The sequence below is a fragment of the Pelophylax lessonae genome (assembly GCF_965119305.1).
Source record: "Pelophylax lessonae genome assembly, chromosome: 3".
In the NCBI taxonomy this organism is placed as follows: Eukaryota; Metazoa; Chordata; class Amphibia; order Anura; family Ranidae; genus Pelophylax; species Pelophylax lessonae.
The window spans coordinates 498,738,174-498,765,897 of record NC_138770.1 but is presented as its reverse complement, the minus strand read 5'-3'; the positions used below and the strand labels follow the sequence as shown (position 1 = coordinate 498,765,897).

The 27,724-nt window shown below is 43.9% G+C and overlaps 1 protein-coding gene across 2 annotated transcripts in view; it reads left to right on the top strand.

Annotated features, from left to right (window-relative positions):
• Nucleotides 1–27,724, top strand: part of CRIM1 (cysteine rich transmembrane BMP regulator 1) — a 1,384,383-nt gene that overhangs the window by 491,520 nt on the left and 865,139 nt on the right. For both annotated transcript variants that reach the window (XM_082249820.1, XM_082249819.1), the window contains exon 4: nt 19,757–19,877. In XM_082249820.1, coding sequence (XP_082105946.1) covers nt 19,757–19,877 — 121 coding nt within the window. The remainder of the gene's footprint in view (nt 1–19,756; nt 19,878–27,724) is intronic.

The window sequence follows — 27,724 nt, the reverse complement described above, 5'->3', positions numbered from 1 at the left end:
ACCAATGGTTAGGTTGGTACAGCTGGGGGAAAAATTTGCCCCATAGCTGTGCTGTTGATTTGTAGTAGGTCCCATTTAATTCAAAGTGCTTGTGTTTCAGATAGTATGTTAGTGCTTGCAGAATAAATTTGGCTTGGCTGGATTTGGTAAGAGGGTCCTCGGCTAGGAAATGCTCGACAGCTCGCAATCCCACCTCACTGGAGATAGATGTGTAAAGTGATCTAACATCCAAGGATAGCCATCAATAGGTGGGCTCCCAGGTGTAGAATGCAAGCATGTCTAGCAAATGTAAGCTGTCGCAAATGTACAGAGGCAAATTTTGCTTTAGTGGCTTCAAAAATTGGTCAATATAAATCAAGAACTCACTGGTCACGCTGTCCATGGCAGCTACAATCGGACGGCCAGGTGGATTAGCCAGATCTTTATGGACCTTAGGCAGATGGTAGAAGTACGGTATTTTGTAAAAATCTTTCCTGAGAACGGAAGCCTCAGTTTTGGTAATGATGCGTTCATCAAGGGCCCTATTAATCAGTTGGCTGGCCTCCTGGGAGAAGCCTGAGAGTGGATCATGAGATAAATCTTTTTTTTTTGTGGATCACAATACCGCCCCCTTTATCTGCTGGCATAATAATAATAATAATTGAGTTGTTATTCATGAGATTATAAAGGGCCTGATGTTCTCGTGGTGTGAGTTTTGACTTCTTATAGGACACAGCTGAGTGGGTTTTGCACATTTTCATGAGGTCTGTATAGACTACCTGATAAAAAGTTTGAAGGTATGTGTGACAAGACCAATCTCGCCACTGGGCATTGGAGAAGCCTGGTTGCTCGCCTCCTGCAATGTGACTATGGACCCTCTCATCAGCCCATGCTAAACGTAAACCCCATGGTGATTTGACTGTGTTTGTGGCATCTGAGCGATGTTTGGATATGTTGAGCGCTCAGATCCAGGCTATCTGGGATGTGGGGGTTCTGTTCAGTAGACTGGGAGTTATGCATTTTTGTGTCTTTTTGTGTTTCTTTAACCATGTGGCTAATGGAGTCTTGCCTCTATCCTGGAAGCTAAACCTAATTATATTTTCCATTGTCTCCAGGATAGAGGTCTCTATGAAAACTAGTTTTAGGCAGAGGGGAGGACTTTGTGTGGGTTGTAACCATTGTTTGATTGGACCGTGTTATCAGTATGTGATTTGTGATTGGTTAATGTAGCAGTCCAGGGGCTGTCCCTCTGGGTAATAAAAAGAGTCTGTATGTGCTTGCACTGGCTGACTACTGCTTGAACCTCAACATGGAGCCTTGTCTTGTTATTGGGGGTATTTATTGTATGCTGTTCCAGTTTGACTGCTAGGAGTGTAAACCCTTTATATGTTTTTTCCTTTTCAGCTGTATGCAGCATTCATAAGGTTCCAGCTACATTGTTTGCATCATTCCTTGGTTTCCAGTTTGGGAGTTTGGTGTCCTGCAAGTAGCTGTGCCTGTAGCACTGGAAGGGGAAGATCTCCTAAACAGTTTTAACCCTTTTGTGTCCGGGGTGCTGTTACAATTGGTGGCAAGCGGCGGGATCGTTCCCACAGCCAGGACAGCTACAGGAGACACCATTCCGTGGATTTACAAGTTGGGGCAACGCCTGTCTCAGTACAGCAACCCTTAAAGCAACAGGATGGAACCAGCAGTGGAGTACAGATATTCTCTGAAAGAATATAACCGTATGGTGTGGTTACGGCTGAGCTTCTTCTGACCCAATCCACTGGAGAGATCCAAGTGGTTCGTGAGGAACTCAGTGTTCATGTCTCTGCTAGACAGGGCAGAGAGAGAGGGCCAGCTAGCACGTTGGGAGGAACTCCAGCGGCAGGTAGAGTTAAGGGAAGAGGAGAACCCAGTCTCCATTCCCCAGCGGCAGCCTGATTTATTGGGAATTGGGAGCCCAGTCTCCATTCTCCAGCGGCAGGCTGAGTTACAGGGGGCAGAGACAGTCGGTCCTGTCGCCCAGCAGCAGATTGATTTGTTGGGAATTGGGAGCCCAGTCTCCATCCCACAGCAGCAGATTGTCCTGCAGGAAACAGAGAGCCTAGTCTCCTTTCCCCAGCAACAGGACACTGTATTGGGAGCAGAGACATTCGGTCTCCCTCTCCAGGGGCTGGAAGTATATTTGGGAGAGGAGCTTGTTACCCCCTCTCCCCATGGACAGTTTGATTTGTTGGGAATTGGGAGCCCAGTCTCCATCCCACAGCAGCCGAGTGAAGTGCAGGGAATTGGGAGCACAGTCTCCATTCCCCAGCGACAGCCTGATGTATTGGGAATTGGGGGCCCAGTCTCCATTCCCCAGCGGCAGGATGAGTTACAGGGGGCAGACACAGTTGGTCCTGTCCCCCAGCAGCAGATGGATTCATTGGGAATTGGGAGCCCAGTCTCCATTCCACAGCGGCAGAGTATTTTATTGGGAATTGGGAGCCCAGTCTCCATTCCACAGCGGCAGAATATTTCATTGGTAATTGGGAGCCCAGTCTCCATCCCACAGCAACAGGGCTGTTTAGCCAAAGGGGAGACAGTCAGTCTTCCCCCACAGCAGCATGGTGGGTTATCTAAAGGGGAGACAGTCGGTCTCTCCCTACCGCAGAATGGTGGTGTATCTAAACAGACAGTCGGTCTCCCCCTCCAACAGCCAGGCTCCAACCAGGCTACTTCCATGGTAGCGCTTGCAACAGGGCAGAGTACCGCTGGTCTCTGCCCACTCAGCAACCCACCAAGGCAGTCTACCAGTCCCCCACACAGCCAAGGTGAGGCACCTGGACATGGACAAATTTCTCTTCTACCCAGGTGTAGTAACCAGTTATTTTGGGTGGGCTGTACTGCTGTTTCTGTTTCGTGGGTGGGCTGCTGGACTAACAAGGGCACTGACCGACAGAAGGTCAGATACTGTTAGTCTGTTTGGAAAAGGGGAGAAATGTGACGAGACCAATCTCGCCAGTGGGCATTGGAGAAGCCTGGTTGCTCGCCTCCTGCAATGTGACTATGGACCCTCTCATCAGCCCATGCTAAACGTAAACCCCATGGCGATTTGACTGTGTTTGTGGCATCTGAGCGCTGTTTGGATATGTTGAGCGCTCAGATCCAGGCTATCTGGTAATTGGTTGAATGTGGGGGTTCTGTTCAGTAGACTGGGAGTTATGCATCTTTATGTCTTTTTGTGTTTCTTTAACCATGTGGCTAATGGAGTCTTGCCTCTATCCTGGAAGCTAAACCTAATTATATTTTCCATTGTCTCCAGGATAGAGGTCTCTGTGAAAACTAGTTTTAGGCAGAGGGGAGGGCTTTGTGTGGGTTGTAACCATTGTTTGATTGGACCGTGTGATCTGTATGTGATTTGTGATTGGTTAATGTAGCAGTCCAGGGGCTGTCCCTCTGGGTAATAAAAAGAGTCTGTATGTGCTTGCACTGGCTGACTACTGCTTGAACCTCAACACTGAGCCTTGTCTCGTTATTGGGGGGATTTATTGTATGCTGTTCCAGTTTGACTGCTAGGAGTGTAAACCCTTTATATGGTTTTTCCTATTCAGCTGTATGCAGCATTCATAAGGTTCCATCTACATTGTTTGCATGTTTGCATCATTCCTTAGTTTCCAGTTTGGGAGTTTGGTGTCCTGCAAGTAGCTGTGCCTGTAGCACTGGAAGGGGAAGATCTCCTAAACGGTTTTAACCCTTTTGTGTCCGGGGTGCCGTTACAGTATGGCCCTTTGTTATGAACAGGATTAAAAATGGATTTTTGGATGTAGTGAGGTATGCACAATAGATGGCGAGGCGGGACAGTGCTGGGTAAGCCAATCTATGTCATCATGGTATTTTTTTAGCATATAATTCTTCTATATGGGCAAGTACTGGCTGGTCTGTATCAAGTGGGGTGGTGACAGGGTGCCAGGAAACTAGACCACACGGAGATGCAGGTAAAATAAAGCAGTTTATTGGAGCAAAGCACAATAAATGCACAGCAAGAGCGAGGTCAGGAACAAGCCGGGGTCAAGTCCAGAAGCGGGTAGTCATCCAAGCCGGGGTCGGGGCAAAAGACAAACCTTTGCGAAGGAAGGAAAATATTGTGGGGGGAAAGTGCATAAGTGGAAAGATTGTACATTTTTATAGTTTCCACATCTTGAGTTCCCTTTTCCCTTTCTCTTACCACTGCTTCCCCTCCGTCCTCTTCTCAGTATTTTCTTTTGATGAAGCTCTGAGGGGGCATGTATTAGCATGGGGCTGCATGCAGCTCTCAGAGGCATGGGTGAGTGAAGCGTAAGGACCACGTGGAAGATTGCAGTTGGTCTCTGATTGCACTAAGGGGGTGTCAGGGAAATTGGTTGTACTACGGCTAGAACTATCAGATGAAACGGGCAAAGACCTTTTTAGGTTTGGTTCGTTACTCCTTGAAAAAATTGCAGTGCTTATGAGTGTCCATAAATGCCAGGACACATGACAGCAAATAAACATTCATAAGGATGAAAGTCCATAAATCCTAGGAAACGCCCAGAGTGCAAAGCCAAATGAACTGCAGGTGTACGAATAGTCCTCCACCGTGGCACACTGGGCCTCTTACCCCAAGGTATGGACTACTAAATGATAGGTGGTCATACAAGCGTTCCAACACTCCTCTGGCTTGTCCCATGGCTAGAACTCCTGTATAAATAGATTGTCAGATGAGTACAACCCCAGGCTAAAAGAAGGAGCTGAAGTTCTGAGTGCGTATCAGGTTCTCTTCCTGTGTGCTCTCCAGCCTTTTCCCTGCCTCCAGTGATTTCACATCCACCCTCTGTTCCATCGTGGTTCTTCTTACTTCCCTGTGGTCACAGAAAACCATCCAGCTTCTCCACAGCTCGTGTTCCTGGGCACCGTGCTGTGTCAGTGAGATGGATCAGAGCGGCCCCCCTTTGCACTAGATGAGCATGTTTTATACTCCTATCTTGTGAGTGTTTTTAATCCTGTTATTAAACTGCCTGGTAATAATACTACACTCAGGTGGTGCTTCCTGCTTAGTCTTCCCCCGTTTCCACCCTATAGAGATAACTTACAGTTGTATTCAAAATTATTCAACCCCCCAATGCTGTAAAGGGTTTTAGGGAATTTAGTGTACATTTGTAATTGTATTCAGAATGAAATCCTACAAGGACTTCTTAAAGAACCATATGCAACTAAAATGACATCAATTGGTTTTGTAATACAGTAGTAAATGTTTCTTTTGTGAATTCTTCATTGACACAATTATTCAACCCCTTAAAGACTACCACTCTGAAGAACAGAGGTTCATTGAAATGTTTTCAATCAGGTATTGAAAACACCTGTGGATGTCAGGGAGCAGAAATAAAGCCTAATAAGCATCATTTAGGCAGCTTTAAAATGACTGTGATACTCAGCTCCTTCTAGACATTTACTGGTGTGGTTACAAACATGGTGAAGTAAAGAGAATGGTCCAGGAAGACAAGACAAGAGAAGAGGTGATTACTCTTCACAGGAAGGGCAATGGCTATAAGAAGATTGCAAAGATGTTAAACATAACAAGAGACACCATAGGAAGCATCATTCGCAAATTCAAACAAAGGGCACTGTTGAAACGCTACCTGGTCGTGGCATAAAGAAGATGCTGACTTCGACTGCTGTGCGCTACCTGAAGCATAGAGTGGAGAAAAGTCCCCATGTGACTGCTGAGGAACTGAGAAAAGATTTGTCAGATGTGGGTACTGAAGTTTCTGCTCAGACAATACGGCGCACACTGCGTAATGAAGGCCTCCATGCCAGAACTCCCAAGCGCACCCCCTTGCTGTCTCCAAAGAATAAGAAGAGTCGACTGCAGTATGCCAAAAGTCATGTGGACAAACCACAGAAGTTTTGGGATAGTGTTCTGTGGACTGATGAAACAAAATTAGAACTGTTTGGGCCCATGGATCAACGCTATGTTTGGAGGAGGAAGAACAAGGCCTATGAAGAAAAGAACACCTTGCCTACTGTGAAGCATGGTGGGGGGTCAATCATGCTTTGGGGCTGTTTTGCTTCTGCAGGTACAGAGAAGCTTCAGCGTGTGCAAGGTACCATGAATTCTCTTCAGTACCAGGAGATATTGGATGACAATGTGATGCAGTCCGTCACAAACCTGAGGCTTGGGAGACGTTGGACCTTTCAACAGGACAATGATCCCAAGCATACCTCCAAGTCCACTAGAGCATGGTTGCAGATTAAAGGCTGGAACATTTTGGAGTGGCCATCACAGTCACCAGACTTAAATCCGATTGAGAACCTCTGGTGGGATTTAAAGAAAGCAGTTGCAGTGCACAAGCCTAAGAATGTGTCTGAACTGGAGGCTTTTGCCTATGACAAATGGGCGAAGATACCCGTAGATCTCTGCAAGACACTTGTGTCAAGCTATGCTTCACGTTTAAAAGCTGTTATAACCGTAAAAGGATGTTGTACTAAGTACTAAGATTGAATGTCACTTGGGGGTTGAATAAAACTGATAATGATGTGAGCACAGAAAAGACATTTGTGGTTATTTCATTATAAATGTTATGTTATATTTGTCTGACCTACACGTGCCTCTTTGATTTAATTGTAAGCAGGATGACTGAATGATCAAAATCAATGTCAAACTGGCCAAAACAATCAATTTCAGTGGGGGTTGAATAATTTTGAATACAACTGTATCTCTGAGGATAGCTGCCACCATTATGTAGATAATGAAATTTGTGTAGAATGTTATAATTTGGATACATTTACACAATACAAAAATTTCAGTAGCGCAGGAATGGTGGTATCCCCTTACCACCTTTAAGTGCTTTCTGGTCGGTAGAAAGAAAGACACTAATCACTATGATACTCCATACTATAGTATGATCACCAAATTACTGCACACTTCATCCTAAAATCATTAAAATAGTCCATCAGAAGTCCATAAGATCAAACAGGCAGGTAATGGCTTGACAATCTCATCCAAAAAAGTAGTAATAGTGAGCTTAGAGGGAACACCGTCACTCTCCACCACCAATGTGCCGGGAATAGTATAGATGAATTGGAGACTCACTAGATCCCTTTGCCTACCCACTCTCATGGATCAGGCACAAAAAGCATGTCACCATAAATACACTCCATCCAGTATGGATCAGCACTTGTCCAGCAGTAGTTCCTCGAACCCGTATATATAGAAATAAGAGAGAACTTCCACAACCATGATACCATTTTAACTGTAATTTTTATTGAATAAAACGGCACACATTGCACTCACTTATTAGATGAGAATATTGCACAGTCAAATCCAGTCACATGAGTAGGAGTCACCCTTAATCACCAGTCAGCTCCACGCTAGACAGATCAACATCCGGAGGCTCCTACCACTCTGTATTCTACCAAGATGTGGACGCCGTATAGCCACCCCCTATATCCGCCTTCGTCATTGGGGGCGTGACTATACGGCACGGCATTCCATTTAAATAGTGAACCGCATCCTGCCCTATGCAAACGAGTGGCGGTGGATCACACAGCACACTGGCACACAGCGGCCGGGCCTGCCTCAATACGCAATACTCATGCACGTACGAACATCATTATCCAACAATGCCAATAACCCAATAAGGGCTTACATAGTGCAAATCGCGCAACCTCATATAGTGGCTACTAGGGATGTAACGATATCAAAATCTCACGGTACGATACAATTTCGATATTGACCTTACGGTACGATATTTATTGCGATATTGTGGAAAAGCTCATGGTATTGTTAAATAGCTCATGATAGTGTTTGTGATGATAATAGCGAAAAAATACCGACATTTATTCTGCTTTTGCCAGTCAACAGGCAATTTATTGTTTTTATGGATCCATGACAACATAAAACACTGATCACATAGTGCTTTTAAAGTGCAAGTTGTAGTCAGGAACATCAATATTCTGTATAGTAATATTTGGTTGCATAACTGATTCTTCTGTGCAATGTTCAAGTTAAGAAGCAGCTAGAACAATTGTAAACAAACAATAGGCAATTCCCTTTAAGTGCAAACAAAGATCAAGTTAAGTCAGGTTTAAGCCTCGGTTCACACTAGGGCGACCTGTGAGGCGACCTGATCGCCTCACAGGTCACCGCAGGTCGCCTCCCATAGGGAAGCTGCGGACCCGTTCTAATAGGAGCGACAGAAGTCGCTCCGACCTAGAAAAAGGGTCCGGAGCTTCTTTGGGACGACCAGGAGGCGACCGCCATAGACTTCAATGTTATGAAGTCCGTGGCGGCCGCTCCGAGGTCGCGGCGCACTGCTCGCACCGCGATCTCGGAGGTCGCCCCGGGAAGTAGCGTCGCGGTAGTGTGAACCGGCGCTTAATGTGCAAGGCAAATAAAGGCAGCCTTTTAAAACTGGTATTTAGGAACATAACTTAAACTTAAATAAAATAGTCAGTAAAAAAGCCTTTAAAAAAAACACTGACCTAACATTTAGCTTATGTTCACGTTTTTCATCAGAAAGATCAAAATATCTACATTGCAAGAAAAAAAAAAAAAAAACAGTAAAAAAAATCCTTAAACTCTGGTCTATAATATTGTAACCCAACCACGACGATATCGAGACACGACCACGACGATACGATATCGCGATATCTTAGATATCGTTACATCCCTAGTGGCTACACACTGCTCAGACCCATTACAGGTACCGCCATAGTCTCACACCGGTATCCCCTTAGTGGACACAGGCCAGCCGGCAGCACACAAGCTGTGAACACGTCCTCCTGTCCAAGCGGATAATTTGGCCGACTGAACAATTAACCCAATAGGGTCTGGAGAAAAAATCGAATATTATTCATTTCAAAGCCATTTGGATGATGCACAGAGTTGTAAATGTCTGCACAAGCAAGGTATATAAGGCGAGGGATCTGTGTCCAAGCAACACCCTTCCTGTTATTTGTATACAATACTGTACAACAACCGCACCAATCCCAATACTGCATGTTAATGGGAGTAAGTGCAAAATAACACTCATTTATAAAACAATACAAATAAATGCATTCTTAAATGTATGTAAATATATACATGCAGTATATATATATATGTATCGGAAGGTACTGACAAACCGTACAATAAAATTGCACGATATTCAAATACATCCCATGACATAATCAATAACATAAAATAATAAAACCACAAAGATAAAGTAGACAACAAATCATGAAAATCACTTATAAAATGAGTGTACATATTAGTCAGCCAATTATACATACGGAATGGTTAACTAAATGAAAAATGGTGGCTATAGGTTACATACCGGTTAATTCTGGATCACAAAATACTGCTTTATATACAAATTTTAAATATAGGGTGTCATATATTACTATATTTCAACCTCCCTAAATGTCACTAATAAAGCAGTTAAGGTCTAGTTCTATGTTCAGACCTATTGAATCGAGAGCTTGAGTCAGAAATATCCACTTGGTCTCACACTTTGATAGCTCCCTGATCAAATTTGATCCTCTCCATGAAGGGGACACCCTTTAGTTTCTCCAAAAAATGGAGCCCTCTTGGGTCTCATTGATGGTAGTGTCTAAAATGTTCAGACACACTGTTCTTTTTTACCACTCAAAATATTACTAATGTGCTCCCCCACCCTCTGTTTGACCGTGCGTTTAGTGCGTCCGATATATAACAGGTTACAGGGGCACATTAAAGTATATACGAAATTAGTCGTGTCACATGTTATAAGGTGTTTCATTTTGAACGATTTCCTAATTGCAGAAACCTTAAACTCATCTCGCTTCTTGGGGTTAGTTTTTGCAAAATAGCAGGCCCTGCACCTTCCACACGCATGGAATCCTCTCCTTCCAGGGAAAAATTAGGTACTTGGAGGGTCCAGAATCTTTAACTACCTTATCCCCAGAACGAGGGGCTTTTCTGTAAATGACGGATGGTAGACTGGGCAACACTAGACCCAGTGTCCTATCCATCCCCAGGATATGCCAATGCTTCTTGAAGATGGCTTCTACTTTTCTGTAGTCCTCGGAATAATCGGACAGAAAACTCCACTCCTTTGTGTTTCCTGAATGGGTAGTCCCACTTCTCTCGACATTCTCCAAACATCTTATCCTTGGAGCCTCTAATATTTTCTGGATCTCGCGATCCAAAACTTCCTCCCTATACCCTTTATTGATGAACTTGTCTTTTATCACCATAGATTGAGATAGAAAATCTTCATCAAATGTACAATTACGCCTTATCCGCATCGGTTGACCACAAGGGATATTCTTTAACCATGTGGGATGGTATCCACTCTGGATAGACAAGTATCTGTTTCGGTCTGTTGGCCTATACCCTTTATTGATGAACTTGTCTTTTATCACCATAGATTGAGATAGAAAATCTTCATCAAATGTACAATTACGCCTTATCCGCATCGGTTGACCACAAGGGATATTCTTTAACCATGTGGGATGGTATCCACTCTGGATAGACAAGTATCTGTTTCGGTCTGTTGGCCTAAAATATACTTTTGTAGTAATATGTGCCCACCTGTAGGGCTCGGAGTGTTCATGGTTACATTGTGTTTGCACCAGTAAATAGTTTTTCCACTGTACCTATTGAAGATGTTCCTGCTTCTAATTATTCTAATAACAGTAAATTTGATATCTGCCTAAAAGCTGCTTTTAACTTAGCAGAAGCAGCTCTGTAGCCAGCTCTTGTTGTTAATTATGTATGCCAAATTGCAGCCAACTGGACTAGGGCAGTGAATAACCAACATGATCTTGTATTTTAGGATCTTGGTATTGCAGAGCAATTACAACTGTTTTGTGCTCTTCTTTTCTGTGTGGATGTAACATGTCATCAGACAAATATCAAGAATGACCTTTAACTCCATTCTTATGCACAAAATCTTAATGCTAAAGTCATGAACATAGGAAGCTGCCTTTAAAAGGCATCACAACTTCTGGTTCTGGCGACACATGGAACAGAAGCAGATCTCAGCGGCTCCTGCTGAGCGCACACACAGCTGCATGTAAAATCATCCAGCAGCCTCCCCACTAGCTGGTCTCCCTCCACTCATCCCAAGGAACAACAAATGGAGTGGTACTTGGATTAAAGCAGATACCCTCCCCCGGCCGAGCTGGTCACACTGAGGCCTGCCCCGGAATCCAACATCACGAAAGCAGTGGATATGGATCTAGAAGAAAGCAATGTTTAGCTTCCCATACTGCTCACCAAAGGAGATGATCATACTTATGAGAAGACTGCTTAGGCTATTGTATCTGTCCTTTCCTCCACCATCACAGCTACTTTAGCGAAAGCTGTAATGATGGGAGTTGTACAGCTTAAGAGGAGGTATGGGTGCCACTCTCAGCATTTAAATGTGACAGAGAAGAGGGTCTCCATAACAGAGGACAAGCTACACCAAGTCCTGACCTTGGTTCAACAACTTAAGACCCACCAATTACTGCTAGAGAAATTAGAAGATTTGGCACAGAAACTTGCATGTTATCGGGCTTCCAGAATCGTATAAGGTGACCTGCTTTGTGGACTTCTCTGCCAAACACATCCCAGAGGCCCTGGGGTTCACCTCTCCTTGCATGGTGGAACGGGCTTACCGCCTGAGCGTCCCCTCAAATGATCAAGCTACAGCATTCCCCATGTTCGTGAAATACCCTAAAATGTTATTAAACCCACATCATTAAAAATTATCAGTAAAAACTGTTTTACTATGGGATCCTCTTTGTATTTTGCAAAAAAAACTGGTTAGTCCTGCTGTTCTCTTCCCCCCTCCCCTCTTTCCATGTCCCCACTGCAGTGCACATGCTCAGTTTTCAGTGTATTTTTACCCCGAGCATTTCTTTCCTATGACGCCTGAGCAGCACGTTACTATAGAGTCACATGTGGGCATATACACAGTGGTAAATCACATTCCCCTCCCTCCACCTTTGTGCCCACTAAACTGCTAAACACAATTGGGGTAGGATGTTACATCTTGATTGATGGAGACTTCACCTCCCTGTTACTCTAAGACACAGGCTGGAGGCATGTGACACAGCCTGTGACTGACAGAAATCCACACACAACCTGTTATTGCCAAAATCGAATAGTTTTGTTTTTAACCACTTCTGGACCAAAAGGTTTTACCCTCTTAATGACTGGGCCATTTTTTATAATACGGCACTGCATTATTTTAACTGACTATTGCGCGGTCATGCGACGCTGTACCCATAAAAATGTGTCTTTTCTCTATCGTTCATTGACTGACACAGTCTTCTGATCTTCATATCAGTAGGGTTATGCTGCCCCCTACAGGGGTAGGACACTAGGCAGAGAAAAGTTCTGGCTATGCCTATGGGCAGTCACAGGAGGTATACATTCTTTCTCCCTGCTATAGGATGTCAGTTTTAGTCTGCCTAGTTAGGAGTAAGGACCTAGTTCCTTGCTGGGATCTCTGGTCCTGGCAAAGTTTTTTTCTAAATAGTTTTTTTTTTCTAGTTAGCTTTTTCTCTGGATTTTATTTCTGTGAGATCTACAAGCAACTATGCTGGATCTGGGCGGCGGGCTGGATATATAGATCCAGTGGTCACCCCAGCTGGGCCAACGAGCGCACGCAAACCTTAGCTCCGCGCTGGGTCGGCCATGACATAGTCTCACTGGACGGGGATTGGCCCAGCGAGTTAAGCGTCTCGCCAGATCACATACAACTGGGTCTAGGCCTGAGTCGCAGCGTTCCTATTTGGCCGACAGCCCCCCCACTTCGGTGGAGAGGGGTCATGTCAGGAGATGGCGCCCGCCTGTTCCCGGTGTGGTGAGTAAATGTTCCCCCCTCTTCCCCTGGCGGGTTTTGGGGTGGACGCTGGCCCCTCCCTATGATGGTCGGTTCCCCTCTGTCCTGTCACACCCCCCCCCCCCTCACTACTCGGGGCTATTGGAATGTTTGTGACTACTCCCGGGGGCTGGGACCGTGCTTTAGGCCGTAGGTGGGGGCGACGGACGAACAATCCTGTGGGGGGGGGGGTTCTACCTGTTACTCCAGGGCCCACCTTCAAATCGATCCCGTCAGGAGGCTGGGGGATCCCCACAAGGGTCCTCAGTAGCTCTGCAGGCCACCATTTTCTTGTAGCCCATGTGCTCTGCATGAATCGGTGGCCATCTTGGTACACCCGGCCCCATTTTGCGGTGGTTTTCTGATAGAATCACTGGATGGGAGTTCCTGGAGGCGTTTGGGAATGCAACGTGGACACGGGATGCTGCTGAATCGGCGTCATCTTGGACAGGGGAGCAGCGTGGTTTTGTCCTAGAGGTGGATGCATCTGAGACAGGAGTAGGCACCCTCTTGTCTCAGCGTCGGACACTTGATGGACCCTTACTTCCTTGTGAGTTCTAAGACAGAGAGCTCTTGGCCATTATCCTGGCTCTCAAAGAGTGGAGACACTTGCTCAAAGGTTCTGTGGTTCCTGTTCTCATTCTCACCGATCGTAAGAATCTGACGTATCTCTCAGAAGCCAAGACACTTATTCTTGTCTCACTTTAACTATGTGGTCTGCTATTTGCCCGGCTCCAAGAATGTAAAGGCTGAAGCCTTGTCTCACCAGTATTCTGAGTTGTCCAAGGAGGACTCCGTGCCGACACCAGTCATACCTTCGGATCATATCCTGGCTGCTATCCGCACCAACATAACCTCTTGGGGAACAGATCTTGGCTACCTAACCTGATTATCCCACGGAGAGACCTGCTGGCAAATATTTTGTACCTGAGGGGTTGCGCATCGGACTGTTGCGCACGTACCACAATTCCAAGACTGCCGGTCATCCTTGTAAGAACCACATGTCCTGGGCTATTTCCTGCCAGTTCTGGTGGCCATCGCTCCTCGCTGATGTTGCTGCAAATGTGGCTGCTTGTTCGGTCTGTGCCCAGAACAAATGTCCTCGGCACCTTCCCTTGGGCCTACTGCATCCCATTCCCAATGGGAAGTGTCCCTGGTCTTGTCTGGCCATTGATTTTATTGTGGGACTCCCCAGGTTTCTTGGTTACACGGTTATCCTCATGTTTTTCTAACGGTGCTCCAAAATGTCCCACTGTTTTCCATTTTAAGCGGCTGCCTACCGCTCAGGAGCTTGCCTCTGTGTTTGCCAGGGAGGTCTTCTGTTTGCACATGTTGCCTAGTGAGATTGTCTCGGATCATGGGGGCCAGTTTGTCTCCAGTTTCTGGCATGCCTTTTGCTCTCAGTTGGGTATTCAACTCTCTTCCTCTTTGTCCTACCATCCGCAGTGCAATGGTGCCGCTGAGCGTTCCAGCCAAGCTCTGGAGCAATTTCTCCACTGTTGTATCTCTGACCATCAGGACAATTGGGTTGATCTGCTACCCTGGGTGGAGTTTGCCAGGAACTCTGCCATCCACTTGTTTTCTGGAATGTCTCCATTCATGGCCTATTATGGGTTTCAACCCGCTGTGTTGCCTGAGTCATGGGAGAAATGCAAACTCCTTCCCCCTGATGAGGACACGCAAGAGCCCTGTGTCGATACGCGTGGGGGAGGGGCCATACGTCGGAGTGTGAGTACGGCTAAGAGCATTTTCACAGCTCACTGAGCGGATAAACCAGAACAGTTGGAGACCCCCGCCTGAGCTTCTGGGCCACTATTTGCAAAATGGCCATTATAGTGTGGGGCGCTGCAAGCACCAATTAAATGTAAGTGCAATAAGTTTTTTTTTAAGAAAGTCAGTTTACAAGAGGTTACTTGCACCATGTATATCTTTCTTCCTATCCATGTGAGCCATCCATGAGGGATAGGAGCTGCCTGACAGCATTTAAGAAAAAGCAATCCCACATCCATATCTATTGGATTGAGCACAAGGCCATTACTGACCAAGCTTAAATGCGAGGTCACAGGCATAAAGGTGAGGCACCCATCTGAATGGGGAGGGGGGGGGGGCACAAAGATTGGAAGTGAAATCAAGTTTGCTCACGACCATATTTGAGCACTAGTAAAAGGGAATTAATCTCCATACAGAGAAGCATACTTTGTTTGGACACTTATAATTTGAATACCAGGCATAAGGAATTGGACACGAATTCACTACATCACTTTGCATGATTTATATCTGTTTGAATATTCATTGTACGGTTATATTGCATATAGAGAATTATTAATTGTGTTTAAACACTTTACCGCCGGAGAATTTTCCTGCTTTACGTCCAGGCCACTTTTTGCGATTCAGCACTGGGCGACTTTAACTGACAATTGCGCGGTCATGCAACGCTGTACCCAAACAAAATTTTCGTTTTTTCCCACAAACAGAGCTTTCTTTTGGTGGTATTTGATCATCTCTGCGATTTTTATTTTTTGCGATATTAATAAAAATACAGCGACAATTTCGAAAAAAATAACAATATTTTTCTACTTTGACAATTAAAAAATATCCAATATATTCAATTTTTGTCATATATATTTAGTCCAAAATATATTTAGCTACATGTCTTTGACAAAAAAATTCTCAATGAGCGTAATTTTAACCGCTTTAAGACCGGAAGATTTTACCCCATTCCTGACTAGGCCATATTTTGCGATTCGGCATTGCATTACTTTAAAGGACAATTGCATGGTCGTGGGACGCTGTACCCAAATTACATTTATGTCCTTTTTATCCCCACAAATAGAGCTTTCTTTTGGTGGTATTTGATCACCTGTGCGATTTTTACTTTTTGCGCTATAAACAAAAAAATGAGCGACAATTTTGAAAAAATAACAATATTTTCCACATTTTTTATATGAAATTCCCCCCCAAAAAATGTAAAAATCAAAATTTTTAACATTTTAGGCCAATTTTGTTTTCTGCTACATATTTTTGTTAAAAAAAATCGCAATAAGCGTATTTTGATTGGTTTGTGCAAAAGTTATCGCAGCTACTAACTGCGGGAAATTTATGTAATTTTTATTGTTCTTTTTTTTAACTAGTAATGGCGGCAATCTGCAATTTTTTTTTTTTTTTTTGCAGGGATTGCGACATTGTGGTGGACAGATCGGACCCTTGACTGACATTTTTGACACTTTTCGGGGTACCAGTGACATTACTACAGTAATCAGTGCTATACATATGCACTGTTACTGTAAAAATGACACTGGCAGGGAAGGGGTTAACTTTTATTGGTGATCAAGGGGTTAATGTATGGCTGGTGCTTACTGACGTGTGTGGGGGGAGGGGACTGTGGGACACAGGCACAGATCGCAGGTTCAGCTATGCTGAATCCTGCAATCTGTCCCTGCCTGTCACTTAGGAGATCCACCCGCTTTGTTTACACAAGGGGGCGGATCTCCACACTCGATCCCCGACGATCGGGGAAGAGCAGCGGTAATCACCGCTGCTCCTCCCCTGGCCCGACTCCCGCTGTGACTGAATACAGCGGGAGCGAGCGCCGAGAGAGGGGAATGTCTGGTGACGTAGGTCTACGTCGCCAGACGATAACGAGCCACTGTGCCGCAGTAGAGGCACAGTGAGCAGTGTTAGCCCCCGTTCACACTAAGGCGACCTGTGAGGCGACCTGGTCGCCTCACAGGTCGCCGTAGGTCGTCTCCCATATGGAAGCTGCGGACCCGTTCTAATAGGAGTGACACAAGTCGCTCTGACTTAGAAAAAGGGTCCGGAGCTTCTTTGGGGCGACCAGGAGGCGACCGCCATAGACTTCAATGTTATGAAGTCCGTGGCGGCCGCTCCGAGGTCGCGGCGCGCTGCTCGCACCGCGATCTCGGAGGTCGCGGTGCGAAGTAGCGTCGCCCCTATGTGAACGGGGGCTTAAAGTGGTTAAATTGGATTTAATCAGTGCACAACTGTTGATATATACACATATATATTTTTTCTACACAGAGTGATACAAATTTTTCACTACAAATTCATTATTTGTTTAAATTAATTTAGAAACATAGAATGTGTCGGCAGATAAGAACCATTTGGCCCATCTAGTCTGCCCAATATATCTGAATCCTATGAATAGTCCCTGGCCCTATCTTATATGAAGGATAGCCTTATGCCTATCCCATGCATGCTTAAACTCCTTCACTGTATTTGCAGCTACCACTTCTGCAGGAAGGTTATTCCATGCATCCACTACTCTCTCAGTAAAGTAATACTTCCTCATATTACTTTTAAACCTTTGCCCCTCTAATTTAAAACTGTCCTCTTGTGGTAGTTTTTCTTCTTTTAAATATGCTCTCCTCCTTTACCGAGTTGATTCCCTTTATGTATTTAAAAGTTTCTATCATATCCCCTCTGTCTCTTATTTATTATTAATATAAGCTACACAGGTTTGCACAGCACATATTTATATTACAGTATTTCATTCACAACACACTCACAACAAGGGAGTGATCAGTGCTAGCGGCATCCTAAAATTTACACCACAATAGATTGCTCGCAGTCCCATTTAAATTTATTAGAAATGAAAACTCCTCATTCAAGCTTTCAGAATACACCGATACAAGTTACAAGACTGCTCTAACTGCTAGATACAACTGATGAACAAAGATATTAGTTTATATTTACTAAAACTATTGCAATTCCATGTTCTGTGTACTGTGGGAGACCAGATATAGTGAATGCAGGTTCTGAGTTTAGTAACACTTTGAAGTCATTGTAAAGTTTCGTTCCAGTGGATTGGCACAGAGCCGCTCGGATTCTCCTCTTCTCGTGTCCCTCTTCTTTGATTCTGGCCCCTCCCTGCTGTTGAGTGCCCCCACAGCATGCAGCTTGCTATGGGAGCATCCGAGCTGAGTCACAGCTCGCTGTGTCCATTCAGACACAGAGTCCTGACCCGGCCCTGTCCCCTCTCTCTCCTTATTTGCTAGCTGACTTTGACAGCAGCGGCAGCCAATGGCGCCACTGCTGTGTGTCAGCCAATCAGGAGGGAGAATCTCGCATGGCTGAGACACTCGTGGACATTGCTGGACAGAGAGGGAGCTCAGGTAAGTGTGACGGGGGGCTGCTGCACACAGAAGGTCTTTTATCTTAAGGGGATGAGCACTGCCAGAGCCCTACAAACTAGCCTCCAGCAGGCCCCTGGTGGGAATGTCTCTGACCAAACAATCAGAAAAAGACTTCATGAGGTTGGCCTGAGGGCCTGAAATCCTCTAATGGACCCTGTGTGTGCTCACTGCCCCGGCATCGTGGAGCTTGATTGGCATTTGCCATTAAACACCTAAATTTGCCGGTCCGCCACTGGCGCCCTGTGCTTTTCACAGATGAGAGCAGGCTCACCCTGAGCACATGTGACAGATGTGGAAGGGTCTTGGGAGACTGCAGAGAACATTATGCTGCCTGTAACATCGTTCAGCATGACCGGTTTGGTGGTGGGTCAGTGATGGTCTGGGGAGGCATATCCATGCAGGGACACAAAGACCTCTACAGGCTACACAATGGCACCCTGACTGCCATTAGGTGTCAGGATGAAATCATTGGACCCATTGTCAGACCCTACGCTGGTGCATTGGGTCCTGGGTTCCTCCTGGTGCACGACAATGCCTGGTGAGAGTATGCAGCCAGTTCCTGGAGGATGAAGGAATTGATACCATTGAATGGTCCCCACGCTCACCTCACCTAATCCAATAGAACACCTCTGGGACATTATGTTTTGCTCCTTCTGACTCCACCAGGTTGCACCTCATTCTGTTCATGAGCTCATTGATGCCCTGGTCCAGATATGGGAGGAAATACCCCCGGACACCATCTGTCCTCTTATTGTGAGCATGCCCCAATGTTGTCGGGCATGCACACAGGCATGTGGGGGCCATACAAACTACTGAGTACCATTTTGAGTTGCTGCAATGACATTTCAGCAAAATGGACTAGCCTGCTGCATCATTTTCTTTCACTTTAATTTTCGGGGTGTATTTGAATTCAGCGTTCTGTAGGTTAATAATTTTCATTTCCATCAAACAATGTGGCATCCTTTCATTTCTAGCACATTACCCAGTCCATATCAGTCGATATCCAGCATGATATTTTTCCCAATTGAGATCTGATGTATTTTCAAAGTGTCCCTTCAATTTTTTTGAGCAGTGTGCGTGTGTATATACCACTGCCCGGGTCAAAAAAAAAAAAGTCCCCACCTGGAATTAACTAAGCAACTAACTAAACTAAGCATGCAGTAACTATCCTATAGGATACTGCGTGTGCCCAAAGAATGAGGTCAGCTGACTACTTGAATATACTGAATGACCAGGTTTTTCTATCAATGGATTTTTTCTTTCCTGATAACACAGGCTTATTCCAAGATGACAATGCCAGGATTCATTGGGCTCAAATTGTGAAACAGTGGTTCAGGGTGCATGAGACATCATTTTCACACATGGATTGGCCACCACAGAGTCCAGAAACGAACCCCATTGAGAATCTTTGGGATGTGCTGGAGAAGGCTTTGCGCAGTGATCCAACTCTCCCATCATTTGGTGAAAAATGAATGCAACACTGGACGGAAATAAATCTTGTGACATTACAGAAGCTTATACAGTGCCACAGCGAATGCATGCCGTGATCGAAGCTAAAGGCGGTCCAACAAAATATTAGTGTGTGTGACCTTTTTTTTTATTTGGTGGCGACTTTTTTTTTTTGTTTGGCCTGGCAGTGTGTGTATGTATGTGTGTGTGTGTGTATATATATGTGTATATATATATATATATAGAGAGAGAGAAAGAGAGAGATATGTTTATATATAGACAAGCAAGTCTCTTTATTCAGTCATGTATTGCCTGCTGCATGCTTCACATCGTAACTTTAATTTTTTTTCTTTTAAGTTTTCAGCGTTGATTGCAGTACCGTGGAGTGCCCTCCGGTTCAACAAGTTGTGTGCCCACCAGACAGCTATGAAACTCAAGTCCGTCTGACAGCTGATGGATGCTGCACGTTACCAACAAGGTCTGTTGATGATAAACCATTGGTTGCTTATTCAGATTCACCCTGGTGCATTTAATTATGCAGTCAGTGTGTAATATCTATACTGCAATACGTTCTTACAGCTAAAAACTGAAGTTTGTCGTATAAGTCATTTTTTCTTTGTTTTTTTATGATACCATTTGTCTAGATAACCTTTTAAATACTGCACAAATTATAAAAATGCAGGGCAAAGTCAACCATTATGTGAAATTACAGTTAAATACAAATATTATTTACACATGCATGTATCAAACAACCTAATAGTGGTAGTAATTACATGGCAATAATAATTACCCTCATACTGAGACCTTTCAGTCGAAGAGTATCAAACTGATAAATCCAAAAGGTCTCATTTTTCAATATCAAAGAACAGGGCTCAATAAATTTGCTTTGATTCTAGGAGCCAGCTAAACAAAAGTTAGGAGTCAGGTTTTTTTCAACCAAAAAAGCTTTTTTGCTTTACTGCTCTGCACTACTTTAACTGACAATTGTGTGGTCATGCAACACGACACAAATTAAATTTATATAATTTTTTCACACAAATAGCTTTCTTCTTGTAGTATTTGATCACCACTGTTTTTTTTTTTTTGCGCTTTATTTTTACTTTTTGACCTCACAGTGATAGGCGGGGGGGGCTGGACACTGAGAATAGGGGGAGGAGGATAGCTGGGCACTGAGCCCGCAGAGTGGTAGGCAGAGGGCGACAGCTGTGTACTAAGCCCACATATTGATAGGCAGAGGCGGATGGCTGGACTCTGAGCCCACCTGGAACATCACTGCTTCCCCCACATACATGGATCCTTTCTTGGAAAAAAAAATGGTCCACAATGGGCACAAAATCTACCTGACACCGTGGCCCTGGCTTGTCTTTCAAAATGGCTCCCACAATGAAGGTGAGTGCTGCCCCTGCTCCTCCATCCCAACAACAGGGGGATTGCAATAAAGATCGCATCGCACAAGTTGTGGCCGAATTTCTGACCCCCACAATCGCAGCCTCAGTAGAAAAGGCTTTAAATGCAGCGATGATGATGCAAATTAAAAAGGAACTCAGGGAACATACCTCTCGACTGAATAAGCCAAAAATTGTCTCCAATTTAGAATATAAACTGTACCAAGCACAAGCCACGGAACAGGCACAAAAAAATAATAATAATAATCCAGTACATAATTTAGAGATTGAAGGACCTAAAAAATAGATTGAGACCTAGCAATTTGCGCTTTGTGGGTGTCCCAGAGTCCATGCCTGCTTCTGCTATTGCAGAATTCTGTACTAGGCACATTCCAGAAGCCCTAGGCCTACCCAGGCCCTTGCATTGTGGAACTGATGCACTGCATGGGGACACACTTCTCAGATTGCACATCTGCATGCCCGATTATCACAAAATATCTTAACTATGATGACAAATCTGCTATCCTGCAAAAATACAGGCAATCTAGAGCCTTACAAATTTATGAAGTTAAGATCCTGGTTTTTGCGGACTGCTCTATTGAAGTCTCAAAGAAAAGAAAAGTTTTCCAGTGTATCTGCATGGGACTTCACCAACAACGAGTGAAATTTACTTTGGCCTTCCCTGCCATCCAAAGCCCCTAATGGGGATCAGCTCTCCTTTCAAGACCCGTCAGAGGCTGAGGGCTTTCTACGCTCACTTCACCCTGATTCACAACCAATTCCCCTCCAGGGCCTCTCCGATATCCCATCCTTTGGATCAGAGAAGCCCACGGAAGGACTGCCCTAAGCTCCTTAAATATTCCGGTCCCGGCAACCGTTCCAACCATTGCTGACTCCAGAAATCTTGGAATCGTTTCTCTTACACCACAAGAGTAAACGTAAACTTGCCTTTTGCCCATTATATGGTGTTACCTACCGTTAAATCTGTTAACTTTGTTCAGTGGTCTTACCAGCCATTATACCTGTTTTACATCAATGGGACTCGCTTCCTAAATTAATTTTTCTCATGGGCCTCACTGAATACCGCTCCTCCTATTCCAAAGACCCTCTGTAATTGACATCACCAACATAACGGGCAAACTCATAATCCTTCTGCCGGGTTAGTCTTTGGGGAGCTGGCTTAAACAGTAAACCCATGCAGAAAAAATGGAAGTTCTATGGTTGTTCTGTTTTCTGCTTTACCTATTTCATTTTTCCCCTCTGTCTTTTTCCATTTTGTACACCTTCACCTCCCTCCACAGGTCTCCTGTTACTTGCACAGGCAATAGTTCACCCATACAGGATCTCTACATCGATATCTGTCAATTCAACAGCCCTTCTCACCCTACAAACCCTTAATGTTTCTCCAACACCAGCCCAAATCCCTCTCTGACATCCCTCCATGAAAATAACCTTGTGGAATGTGAAAGGCCTTAGGTCCCCCATTAAACGACTCAAAATACTCCGCCATCCCAAGAGATTAAAAACTGACATTGCCCTCATACAGGAATCCCATCTAACTTCATCTGACTTTCACCATATGAAAAAACTGTGGGTGGGCACTTTGTTAGGATCTGACACTGTAGGTCGTAACGCTGGAGTGCTTATTCTAATTCACAAAAACCTCCCCTGCAAGGTTATCTCAACAGAATCTGGCAGCCAGGGATGTTTTCTTACTGCTCTTATCCACCTTGGAAAAAGAGATCTTATTATATCAATTGTATATGCCCCTAGCAGTCCTGGCAAGCAGTTTTTGGGGGACCTATCTGTTAATTACTTAAATCCTTGCATATCCCTCATATAGTTCGTGGGGACTTCAACATTACAGATTGACAGATCCACCCTCAGACATATGGGTAAGCCGGCCAGACCTACTTTGCCTCTGTAATGGACTCCCTTCACTTTACCAATATCTGGCAACTCTTTCACCCAACAGATAGAGAATATACATTTTATTCCACCGCACACATGTTCACCAGAATTGACTAAATCTTCTGCACTGACAATATTATCCCAAAGATCTCAAGGGCAGATATCCACGACATAGTCATCTCAGACCATGCTCCACTCAGTTTTATTTGATCATTCTGACTCCCATGGGCTGACACTCTAGAACTAACTAAACGAGCCCACATGGATGCCACATTACACAAATACGTCAACAAAGCGAGGAAGCTGCTAGGGAGGATCTGTAAAGGTCAATTCCCCCTACACATATTACCTTCCAACGAGACACCTCAGGCACCATAAAACACATCAGAGGATGTAAACAGTTAAGTTACAGTATTACACTTCCCTTTATGCTTCTTACCCTATTGAAAAAAATACAGGAATTCCTAGATAAACTACAATTACCAACAGTCACCCTTGATCAACTTGAAACCTTCAATGCACCTATATCTAAGTCTGAAATCTCCTCTACAATTCATCATTTAGCCCTCAACAAGGCCCCTGGACCTGATTGGTTGACAGGGGAATTCTACAAAACCCTACAAAAAGTAGTCAAGCCCACCCTTTTCAATGTTTATACAAGCATATGGACTGGAGGCCATTACCTACCCACAGGGAACCGAGCCATCATTAAATTACTCTTAAAAAAAGGAAAAGATCCTCTTTAGCCTGGCTCTTATAGGCCTATATGACTCTTAAATCTAGACGTCAAGATTCTCTAAAAAATTGCTGCTACCAGACTTGCCAATAATATTCCCCCCATGATACATCCCGCGCAGTCATGCTTTGTAAAAGGAAGAACAGCCACATTAAATATTCACAAAGTTTTGATGCTCCTAGAATGCCAAGTGCAACCCAGAAAAGGACCTTGCCATCATCACTCTGGATGCGTAAAAAGTCTTTGATAATGTCAGCTTTGACTGGCTCTCACTGGTTCCAACTAAAATGGGCTTTAATGGTTCCTTCAATCATCTAGTTGACTCTGTGTACACCTCTCCCGCGGCCAGATTGGTGGTGGCAGGTCTCCTCACCGAAGAATTTCATCTCCACAAAAACATGAGACAAAGCTGCCCCCTCTCGCCATGGCTCTTTAATCTGGGCTTAGAACCCCTCTCCAGATATCTAACAGGCCAAGCCCCACTACATGGGATTCATATAGGAGACCACAAGTTACGTGGTCTCCTATATGAAGCTTTTTGCTGATAATTATCTTATATTCTCAGCTAACTCAACATCCGACATGAACACCATAAAAAAAAAAAAAAAAAAAAAAAAAAAAAACATTTGACAATTTAAAACGTTCCTCTGGTCTGCACATTAACTATAGTAAGAGTGAAATTCTCCTTCTAGGTTCCTCTCCAAATCCCCTCTGGACACTCAATTCACCCTTCACTGTGGCCAAATCAAACATTACTTATTTGGGCATCAAGATAGGAAAAATAATCTTGGATGAGCATTATTTGCACAAGAAACTACTTTTGAACTTTGTCACTACAGTCACAATACATGGACTTGATTTAATATATTTTTTAAGCCACAAGCACTTTAAATTCCACCTTTATTTATTTTCATTATTGTATGGAATTCATATATATCATTCATGTTATCATTTGTCAATGAATTGGATGTTTTACATGATGTGAAAAAGGTTTTACACTATATATAGTATAATCCCTAAGGGATGCACTCAAGGTTTTTTATTGCTTACCATTTTATCACAGACACTCATATTAATTTCATACACATAACATCCCTGACAAAATTGTGTACATATTAGCAAGCGCTATATGTAGCCTCACTACAAGGCTACTATTACGAAACAATTTACCTACCTTTTCTATAGCTGCTGCTTTTTATCATTACTATCACTCTTTTAATATTTATATACCATTAGGCGTGGGGAATATACCTCTGGTATATTTTTTTACACCAGATCTAGAGTTTAAAGGGTATTTTTTACAACCTACATGAAGAAGTGCCAGCAAGGGGGTAGGGGCAGTAGGTGTGCCAAAGACAGAGGAGATCAGTGCAAATATTTGTCTCCAATATGAGGTGAGGGATTTGCAGTACCATAAAACGTGGGCTATGGTGACTATGCTACCACAATTCCTCCAACAGCATGGCGGGCTTCCCGGGTATATTTTTGAGAGTTTTTGAGAGTTAAGGCATTAAATACCATCAATGCAGGTTTTTTTTTTTTTATGTTTCCCAGTGGTTGGAGCAGTGGGATGCAGTGTAAGTAATCCTAAAAGCTTGTTGCCACATATCAGGGATGATGTGGACGTTTAGCTCATCAGCCCATTTAGTCAGGGTACGATTATCGTTCAGTAAGGAGTAGACTAAAGATATTCCTCTTTTGAGGGGACAGGAATCGTGTGTAAAATTGAAACAGTGGTAAGGGCAGCATGACTGTGGAGGGCGGTTTTCAAGAGTTGAGAAAATGAGAAATTCTCGCATAGGTATATAAATCGGAGTTTGGGAGGCCAAATTCATGTTGGAGATTCTTGAAAAGATTTTAATATAAAGCTTTTGGTAATATCAAGGACGTTTGTGATACCGTGATTATTCCATGAAGTGACTTTAGGGTCTGAAAGATGCTTGGTTAGGGCCTTTAGGTGGATTGATATGGAGCGGGTGGGAGATTTAGAGATCTGGTTAGACAAGAATTTTTTCCATGTACAGTTGTGATTAAAAGTTTGGGCACCCCAGGTAAAAATTTGTATTAATGTGCATAAAGAAGCCAATGAAAGATGGAAAAAAATCTCCAAAAGGCATCAAATTACAGATTAGACATTGTTATAATATGTCAACATATGTCAATATGTCATCCACTTTTCAAGGAAGTGGGCTCTGGCACCGAGAGCCTACTCCTGCTCTTTTTTTCATTGGGGTCACTGCCATTATTTTTAAATATGTCAACAAAAGTTAGATTTTATTTCCATCATTCACACTTTCAAAATAATAGAAAACAAAAAAAAGGGCGTCTGCAAAAGTTTGGGCACCCTGCAGAGTTAATATCTTGTACTGCCCCCTTTGGCAAGTATCACAGCTTGTAAACGCTTTTTTGTAGCCAGCCAAGAGTCTTTCAATTCTTGTTTGAGGTATCTTTGCCCATTCTTCCTTACAAAAGTCTTCCAGTTCTTTGAGATTTCTGGGCTGTCTGTCACACACTGCTCTTTTAAGGTCTATCCATAGATTTTCAATTATATGAGGTCAGGAGATTGTGAAGGCCATGGAAAAACCTTCAGTTTACGCCTCTTGATGTAATCCCCCGTGGATTTCGAGGTGTGTTTAGGATCATTATCCATTTGTAGAAGCCATCCTCTCTTTAACTTCAGCTTTTTCACAGATGGCATCAAGTTACCATCCAAGATTTACTGAAATTTTATTGAATCCATTTTTCCTTCTACTCGTGAGATGTTCCCTGTGCCACTGGCTGCAATACAACCCCAAAGCATGATTGATCCACCCCATGCTTAACAGTTGTCCCTTCTTCGCCAAACGTACCTTTGCTCATTCCGGCCAAAAAGTTCAATTTTAACCTCATCGGTCCACAGAACTTGTTTCCAAAATGCATCAGGCTTGCCTATATGCCTTGTCAAATGAGCTCAATATGCAGTAACGAATGCTAATAGTAACAGGGGGATAGAATGGTTCCCAACGGTAGCCGTCAAGGATGGGTCAGCGAGAACATATATAAACCTCCACTACCCAGCAGGATAGTAAGGTGAATGGTGAAGGCATTTATAATATGTCAGGCATCCTGAAGGGACCAGTCAGTATCCATTTCTGGGAGCTGGGGGGATTGTTAGGAGTCATGGTTTCTTCAAGAATGAGACACCAGTCTCTTAAGAGCTTAAGGCCCCCAGCAAGTGTTCTCACGGTGTGAGTCTTGCCTTGATAGGTTATATGTAATTTGACAGGGAAACCCCACGTGCTGGGAGTGTGGTGGTTCTGTAGCGGTCTCGTGATGGTGGCTAGTTGCCAACAAATGTCCCTTATCGCTTTTGAAAGGTCAGTGTATAGTGTGACTGCTGAAAATGGGTCTGGGAGGGTAGATGCACGTTTTGCTGCAATGATCACTTTCTTCATTGTAGTGAAAAAATATGAGGGCAAGTACATCTCTGGGTTTTGATTCAGGGAGGAGAGGTGCCTTTGGAAGTCTATGTGCCCAATCTATTTCCAAATCTCGATCGGTCAGATCTGGTACAATAGACCACATCAGAGCTTGTAGGTACTGGACCAGGTCGGGTTGTTGAATTGTTTCTGGAATATTGCCAAATGTTATATTATTCTGGTGGGACCAGTCCTTTAAATCTGCCAGCTTAGGTTTGATCAATTGCAGTTCATCTCCATGTTCAGTGTATACATCTATCAGTTCATTGTTTGCAGTGAAGAAATCTGACATTTTAGTTTCTACATGTAGTAAGTGCTGATCTTGTGCCTGTACTTCAGTGGCTAGGGAGGATCCTGTGGCAGACAGATCTGTATTTAGAGTGTGCTTTAGTGATAGGAGCATATTCTTCATAGATTAATTGATCTGAGGCAGAGAATAAGTCTATGGCTGAGGGTTGCTGAGGGTCAGGGGTTGGCTATGTAATAATCCAAGACAGACAAACCGCTCAGGTGAGATGAAGGAAGAGGTGCGAGTCAGATCCGCAATCCAGGCAACACTCCAACAACACTCCAAACAAAACAAAGTGAATGCACTCCAATATAGATGAAAGCATTGAAATATTTGTTCACCACCAAGAACATCAAACAAGAATAGCACATCACAGGACAGGTATATTGGTTGACGCATTTAACAACACTGAAGATCGCTTATGATCGCTTACTCATAACCATTGGTTATGAGTAAGCGATCATCAGTGTCAGTGACGTGAAACACATCAACTAATATACCTGTCCTGTGATGTGCTAGTCTTGTTTGATGATCGTGGTGGTGAAT